We start from the raw sequence: 8,692 nt of genomic DNA, 5'->3' as shown, positions 1-8,692 counted from the left end.
GGGGTGGGGGGGGGAGGGGGGGGGGGGGGGAGTGTGAGAGAGAGGAGGAGGGAGTGTGAGAGAGAGGAGGAGGGAGTGTGAGAGAGAGAGCGGGAGAGCGCGAGAGAGAGCGCGAGACACACAGACTGATAGTGAGCAGACAGGTAAAGGTCTGCCTGGGAGAATTAATGAGGATTATTAGCGGCTGACAATGGGTTGTGTGTGGTACAGCCCATATCATGACAAGGCCTGGGGTACGGGGGTTGGGGTAAGGATAGGAGAGAAGGTGCGGAGGCCCAAAAATTATTGAACTCAATCTTGAGTCATGAAGGTTGCAGAGTTCCCAGGTGGAAAATGAGCTTGTGCTGACCTTTGCTAAAGCAAGCCTGAAACAGAGATGTTGGCCAGGGAAAACAGTGGTATGCTGAACTGACAGGCAACCTGAAGCTCAGTGTTATTGTTGTGGACAGCCGTAGGTGTTCTGCAAAGTGGTCACCCAATCTGCATTTTGTCTCCCCAGTGTAGAGAAGACCACATTATGAGCAGTGAATACAGTACACTAGATTGGGTGCTTCACCTGGAAGGTGTGACTGAAGCTTCGGATTGTGAGGAGGCAAGAAATAAATGGTATAGTGTTACATCTTCTGAAATTGCTTTGCAAGGTGCCGCAGGGTGTGGGGAGGCATTGGAAGTGGAGAAGAAGTGGACCAAGGTGTCCCAGAGGGAACACTCCTGTGGAAGGCTGACAAGGGAGGGGAGAGGAATGTGCGTCTGGTGGCGGCATCTCACTTGAGCTGGTGAAGTGGCAGCTAATAATCCTTTGGACACGGATGCTGGTGGGGTGTTACTGAGGACAAAGGGGACTCTGGGGGAGGGAAGAGAAGGGGCGAGAGCTGAAGTACAAGAGATGGGTCAGACATGGCTGAGGGTACTGTCAACCAAGGTGATGGGGGATCCTCGGTTGAGGGAGATGATGGACATTTCAGGGACCCCTTTTTAGAAGCTGGCATCATTGGAACAGATGCGATGGACACAGAGGAACTTGGAGAATGGAATACAGGAAGCAGGGTGTGAGGATGTATAGTCAAGGTAACTGTGGGAATTGGTGGCCAGCCTATTCCCAGAAATGGGAACAGAAATATCAAGTAAGGGAAGGGGGGAGTTAGAGTTGTGAAGGTAAGAGCAGGTGGAAATTTGAAGCAAAATTGATAAATAATTCCAATTCTGAACATGCGAAGGAAGCAGCAATGATGTCATTGATATACCAGAGAAAAAAAAGTTGCGGGTGGAGGCTCGTGTAAGATTGGAACGAGAAATGTTCCACATGCCCCACAAAGTGACAAGCATAACTGGGTTCCATGTGGGTATCCATGGCCATGCCTTTGGCCTGAAGAAAGTGGGAGGAGTTAAAGAAGTTGTTCAAAGCAGGAACGAGCTCAGCCAGGCAGAGGATGGTGGTGGGTACAGATGGTTCAGGCCTTTATTTTTCTCCCCAGGAAGAAGCAGACAGCCCTTAGATCATCCTGATGGGGGACAGACATGTAAAGGGATTGCATGTCCATAGCAAAGAGGAGACAGCTGGAGCCAGAAAACTGGAAATTCTGACACTGACATAAAGCATCAGACGAATTGTGGATTTAAGGGAGAAGGGATGGGACACGGAGAAAAAAAACAGAATTGAGGTAAGAAGAGATGTGTTCTGTGGAGCAGGAGCAGGCAGAAACAACGGGTCTGCCCGGGCAGTTTTGTTTATGGATTTTGGGAAGGAGGCAGAAGCCAACTGTTTTGGAGGGGGTTAATGTGTGGAGTTGGGAGACTATGAGCTAAGAGGCAGTAGAGGAGACATCATCAGTTGAAATGAGATCAGTGACTTGTAGACACAATGGTCTGGTGTTCACTGGTGGGGTTGTGGTCCTGAGGGGGATAGGTAGAAGTATTTGAAAGCTGGCACTCAGTCTTTGCAATGTAGAGGTCAGTATGACAGACAACAGCACCACCCTTGTCAGTTAATTACAAAGTCAGGGTCAGATCTGACAGCACAGAATGCAGATGGTGGAATTTGATTTCAACAAAAATCTGGAATTAGAAGTCTAACAATAACCATGAAACAGTTGCCGATTGTCGAAAAAACACATCTGGTTCACAAAAACCCTTGAGGGAAGGATCCTTACCCAGTCTGGTCTACATGCGATTCCAAAGTCACAGAAATGTGGATGACCCTTAACTGCCCTCTGGGCAATTAGGAATCAGCAAGAAAGGCTGTCCTAGCCAGGAAGGACCACATCCTAAAAATGAATTAAAAAATACAGACAGCAAGATCCCAACATTGACCTTGTGGGACTTTATCAAAGCCAGGTTACTTTTCAATTAATGCACCAATCCCCAATGCCTCTTGTGAAGTGAAAAGAACCTGGAGGAAGAGAGACTGAAGAACAGAAAATCCTGACAAGCAAAAGTATCAAAGCCAACTCTGTGGACTGGGGTTACTGGATTATTTACCCAGTCTTTTTTTTCCTCTCTTCACCCATAACCCCATTTTATTTAATGGGGTGGGGGGGTGCTGGGTTGAAGGGCTACAGTTTAATCAGTAGTCATATGTTGACAATTCATAGTTGTTTATCTGTGGTCAGAATTTGTTTATTTGTAATAAATAGTAGTTCTTGTCATATAATGAAACCTGCACATGTCTTCTGTTAGTCTATCTGTTAAGTAAACTGGGGACTTTGCCTACTTTGATAGGACTAACGTTCGTGAAAACTGCAGAAGTAAAGTGGCTTTATTTCCAGCATACTACCTCAGAAAGGTGACAACAGCTTTAAAAACACACTTATTTTCTCAAAAATGTGAAGGGGCAAGAATATAGGCTTCAATGTGTTTTTTGGCACTGAAGAAACACAGTCATCTTATACACCAGGTTGACTTGCATGCCATAATCTACAGCACATCTGCAATTTAGAAAACATATTGGTTTAAAACTGAAATTCAATATTCGCTACAGCAATGTCAGACTAGTTGCCATGGCTACCTAATGATCGAACTGACTTTCAATGCTGCATGCAGTCATCAGGAGATAAATGCAATGAATTGGTATTAAAACACATCATGATGTAAAATTGACGAAACTGACTATTAGCCAATTGGAAGTATGTAGCTAGTGACAGTTTGACTGGTAGTGCTCACACTCTTTCAGCGTCGAAGAAGCTTGAATTCCCTTTACAGCCTTTAACATATTACAGTGTAATACTGACAGAGCTCCACATCAGGCAGGACACATTTTAGACTACACAGTAAAGCACTGTCCGTCTCCCAGCTCAAGTGGACAGAACATACATTGCAGAGTTCTCCCAAAGATTTGACAACTCCCTCCAGCAGTCATTAAAAACACCATCATCTACTGCTTGATGGAACTTGCATACAAATTTTCTGCTTTACACTGCCTACACAGCATAAGCAATCTATGCGTGTACAATGTTTGTGACTGGTGGGCACCAGGGAGACTGGAATAAGTCAACATCCCGGGAATATTACTTTGACCTGATTCATTCAGCTTCCTTTCAAGCTTTATTTTTAAAAGTTGTTTCTTTCGTTGCTGTGTAATAGTGGTACCTCATCAGAAGAGGCAGTTTGTTCCTCATAATTGACAACCAGCTAGGTGGAACAAGGTAGCTACAAAAGTGACTTTCATTGTGAATATTCTGCCAATCACACTGCAATTTTCATTACATCACAAACAACAAACCACAAAGCCTGCCACAAGCAAATCACTTCAATAAATAAAGAGGCTTCACCTTGACCTGGAAGCTGCACTTGCCACTACGAACTGCTTCTTCATCAGTCTGCCACTGGTGTGGTCGGCTTGATTCTGGAACGTAGATGTCTTTCTTACGTCTGAAGCTCTGCCGCAGCTTGTTCATTTTTGACCACTCACTTTCTACAAAAGAAGAAAATAATGCACGTTAACTTGTGGTGCACTAAACAAAGTTTGTTATTTATTTTTCCCAAAAGTAATTACCAATTCTCCTGCACAAACCACTTCTCAAAATGAAGAGCAGAAATCAAATAATTAATTGGTGAGGGGTGTGCAGTGGGTGCGGGGTATTGGGGTGGATCAATGTACATGTGACAACCTTGTGTGAATGCTAAAAGCAAGGAATCATCTGTCAGATCCAGGGATGTCACCTGCCAGGAAGAAGCAGTGTGAGAAGGTGAAAAAGCATGCATGTGAGAAAGAGGGAGAAAGCACACAAGAGAAATAGCATGCAAGACTGAGCACGCACAAGACACAGGACACAGAGAGCCAGCGAGTGCACAAAAGAGCAAGCGAGCACACAAAAGAGAGAGACGGGCACACAGAAGAGGTCATGAATGCCTTGCAAATGGACATGGAACCTTTAGTTTAAGGCTGTATATGTTCAGATGCTACTACTGTAGGAAAATGAACTGAATGGTATTGTAATAAAAACTGTCTCAATTGTAAAATTCAAAGCTGACATTGAAAACCGAGTGCAATAATATGGGTAATTGCTGTTTGGTTGAAATATTACAGCTTTGTGCCAATGCAATGGAAATGCATAATCTGTGACCTCACCAGACTGCAAAAGATATGTTTCAAGTGATGGTTTTCTACGTTTTGGGTGTGTCAATTATTTTGAAAATAAAATTTGTTGCTAACTTATGCCTGTTATCTTGTGCCAATTTAAATACTGGATGTCTTAAGAAATTAGTGCTAGGAGTCGTCACATTAAGTTTAACTGATGGTTGATAATTGAGGATATTGATAAATTCTTCTAAATTTGTTTCTGAGTCCAAATACCCTACATATCACTATAAATACAAAATGTATTGTCACTAAATAACTGAATCACCTAAGAACTTAAAAAGAATGCGAAAGAAATCTCCGAAAATCAAAACTGAGCCCTCAGAAATCAAAAAGAACCCCTTCAGAAAAACTCAGGAAAAGGCCGTTTGAAAAAAAGTCAAGAAACAGCATACGACCGAAAGTAAAATAAAACAAACATATTTTCCCCTAGTCTTTTATCCACCTCTTTAAAGTAATGAGTCAGAATTTCATGGTTCTTAGCATCCATTGGTGAAGTTGTGATGGGCACTCCAGCTGAATTCAAGCTCTCAAAACACTCACAGGCAGCTGCTTCTCAACAGAAGTCCTTGAAAAGGTTTTCATGAGCACAAGCCCGAGCTGCTTTTTCCAATCAATCGCAGCAGTAAAAAAAAATCAATCATTCTGGCACCATCTTCCAAGAACAAAAATCAAGGCTGGTACAAAGCAAAGTCTACAGTTTACTCATGTTGCTTTATCAATATTCAAAAGACCCAAATAGTTTGCGAAGTACTTTTCAAAATCTGTTTGAAGGGAAGCATTTAAAGTATTAAAAACAAAGTGCAGGTGAAAACACATCAAGTATTGGCTGACCACTCAGATATAATTAGTTGTACGACCTGGCATGATCCTATCTTGCAGCAATTGCAAAGTTAGGCACGAGGTAAACTCCAATTCAAATGAGCGCTATTCGGCAGTGTCATTATCGATTTGTTGAAAACTGACTGTACAGTGGAAGACTTTGCATTTTCTAATTTCTCAACAAAACAGTGAGCAACACTCAAAGCTATTTTATATGTTTGTGGTAACTACAAATATTAAGTAATGGTTTAGTTTATAAAAGCTAATTTAAATACTTCTATCATTCATGCAAGTTTCTGTATTGCGTGCAGATATCTGAAACTATCACTATGGTCTTAAGGTTTGCTGTTAAATGTGCGAATGCAGCGAAGATAAATTTTAACTGCGGTCTGTGGGGAAGGTATCTCTCCATACAGCAATGATGTGGACGTGCCAGCGTTGGACTGGGTTGGACAAGGTCAAAAATCACTCAACACCAGGTTATAGTCCAACAGGTTTATTTGAAAATACTAGCTTTCAGAGCATTACTCTTTCCTCAGGTATAGTGAGAGAGGCAGCACCAAGTCATAGAATTTATAAGTGAAAGATTAAAGGGTCATACAACTGATGCGAATGTATTGAATAAACTTAAAATGGCTGGCTGACTCCCTCCTGTTAAGTCTCCATACAACAATGTAGCCAAGATCAGTAACAGAGATCATTTGACAGAGCAAGGAAGCGGTTTGGACAACAGGTGCATAGTGATTTTTGACTAATTTGCAATAGCCTAAACATAGAGATTAGATTATAACCTTGCAAATAAATTTCTAGCTATCAACCATAACTGATAAATTAACTCAATGTATGAGAGGATTTTTGTATTGCATGACAACAGTTACCAGGCTGTTTATCTATTGCGTGCACAATTTACCCTTGATGACCAAGATGATTAATGATTACTGCAGATTTTAGAAACAAAATGCTGTTAGTATGAAATTCTACAGCGACAAAACTTACCCAGAATGTTGCGTAATAATCAACCTCAAAATCACCTGACTGCTTATAGAGTGCTTTAAGTTCAGGAATTCTGCCAGGCTTAAAAAACACAACTTGAAAACAAGTGAAGGTTGGATGCTTTTTTATTAACAAAACCAGGTTGAAAAATTTAAAATAAAAACAAGTAGAGATACTGAGATTTATAAATTACGCAGTACACAGGACTACAAAAAGTTTAAATTCCTACCTGTAAAATAATAGCTATTTAATTGAAGTTATTTTTCACATAACTGATTCATTAGTTAAAATCTACCATTTACACTCCCTGAATGGTCTCAAAGTAAAAGGCTTCTTATGATTTTCAAGAAAGATTGTTTGCATACCTGAAAACAAACGATGGCGCAACTTTAATTTGAATTTCTGAACAATAGAACTACCTTCACTGTTACTGTGTCGTCACTCCAACCAGGACTGACTCCTGCAAACAGGTTGAAGTTCACAGTAGTCAACAGACAAAATTCTTACAAACACCACTGAACAGCTATTTCCACAACATATAACACTGCACCCTTTTAGGAGTACACCTGTACACACTGTATTGTTGAACCACCATCTTTCAAAAAATTGGAACCTCCAACCATTTTGACCACAATCAAAGCCCACAGCGCAGCGTCAATTTAATGGACCTTTCTAAACACCGCTTTCAAAACTAGGGTTCCATTATAGGTAGGGTGTTGAGCATTGTACAAGCATGTAGTGTATACTCTGTGCTCAACTGGTTACAAATGCCTATAACACACTCCTTTGAGAACAGGAAAGGTCAAAAAGTGATTGATTCTAATAGCAATCATTTCAAAGTTTAAAAAGTAAATCACTCCTGCAGCTCTGAAGTCTACTACCTGCACAAAGATCAATTCAAAATTTAGGATCAGTACCTCACGAATGTGAAACTCAAATTGTCAGGCAAACCACATCAATGGCAGCAGCAACAGGATGAACACTCATCTTCATACAGCTCAACAAAGTTTGATCAAAAGGGCAATGCTGAGGTGCAAATAACGAACAACTCCTTTTTGTACTCTACTTGGAGAAGTCAACTGAAAGACATGATTTATTTCAAATTTCCTCGATTTGCTCTTTCCACCATCTTACTGAAAAAGCAAGGTTTGAATGCAATTGTTTCATTCTTGATCTAAAGCAGTCCAAATCTGCTCACAGCAAGAGACAGCAAAAAAATACTGAACACAGTGAGGCAGAAGGTAAATTTCATATTTGTATTGTAGCACATCATGAACATTTGAACTAGTAGCCTCATATACTTCAAACTATGAGCATTCCTGTTTATTTACCTCAAGTGCACGTATGATTCTTACAAATGGTTCAAATTCCACCATGGGCGATTGGTGAGATTTGAACTTGATTTTAAAAACACCTGAAATGAAAAGCTAGCCTAATAGTGGCCATGTAACCATTTAGAAAAGCAGGATAGAAGCTAGGAATTCTACAGCGAGTAACTCACTTCTTGACTCCACACTCCTTCCCCCCCCCCAAAAAAGTCCACCCACCATCTATAAGGCACAAATCAGGAGTGTTATAGAATACTCCCCCCCTGCCTGGATGGGTGCAACTGCAACAACACTCAAAAAGTTTGACACTATCCAGGACAAAGCAGCCCACCTGATTGGCACCACATCCGTTCCTCCACCATCAATGCTCAGTAACTGCAGAGTGTACCACCTACAATAAGCACCGCAGAAATTCACCATGGCTTCTTAGACAGCATCTTTCAAACACACAACTGCTACCATCTAGAAGCACTAAAGCAGAAGACACATGGGAATGCCACCACCTGAAAGTTAACCTCCAATCTACTCACCACCCTGATTTGGAAATATCACCGTTCTTCCAGTATTGCAGTGTCAAAATTCCGTAAATTTCCCTCCCATCGTTAGTCAACTGACAGCAAGAAATGCTGGCCTAGCCAGCAAGGGCCACAGCATCAAGCTCTGAGAAATCCCACTGGAAACAGATTGTCAGTTTCAGAAACATCCATCTACCATCACTCTCTGCTTCCTACTCCACAATCAATTTTCGACACACTTTGCCTTGGACCTCATGAGCTGTTACCTACTTGACAAGTCTATCACGAAGGACCTTACCAAAAGCCTTGCTAAGTCCATGCAGACTACATCAAATGCATTACCTTCATCAGCACGCTTGGTTACCTCCTCAAAAATTCTGATCAAATTTGGCTTTCCCTTAAGAAAACCATAAAGACTTTCCCTGACTATTCCATCTCTCCAAATGCAAACGTGTTTG

General features: G+C 41.4%; 1 protein-coding gene across 6 annotated transcripts in view; it reads right to left on the bottom strand.

Annotated features, from left to right (window-relative positions):
• The window catches only part of numb (NUMB endocytic adaptor protein), a 252,505-nt gene that overhangs the window by 88,723 nt on the left and 155,090 nt on the right, over nt 1-8,692 (bottom strand). For all 6 annotated transcript variants that reach the window (XM_048599601.1, XM_048599605.1, XM_048599600.1 and 3 more), the window contains exon 3: nt 3,768-3,910. In XM_048599601.1, coding sequence (XP_048455558.1) covers nt 3,768-3,893 — 126 coding nt within the window. In that variant the 5' untranslated portion in view covers nt 3,894-3,910. The remainder of the gene's footprint in view (nt 1-3,767; nt 3,911-8,692) is intronic.

The sequence above is a fragment of the Rhincodon typus genome, chromosome 8 (genome assembly GCF_021869965.1).
Source record: "Rhincodon typus isolate 14 chromosome 8, sRhiTyp1.1, whole genome shotgun sequence".
Classification (NCBI taxonomy): domain Eukaryota; kingdom Metazoa; phylum Chordata; class Chondrichthyes; order Orectolobiformes; family Rhincodontidae; genus Rhincodon; species Rhincodon typus.
Note: the sequence above shows the minus strand (reverse complement) of the source record. Positions and strands in the feature narration are given on the sequence as shown.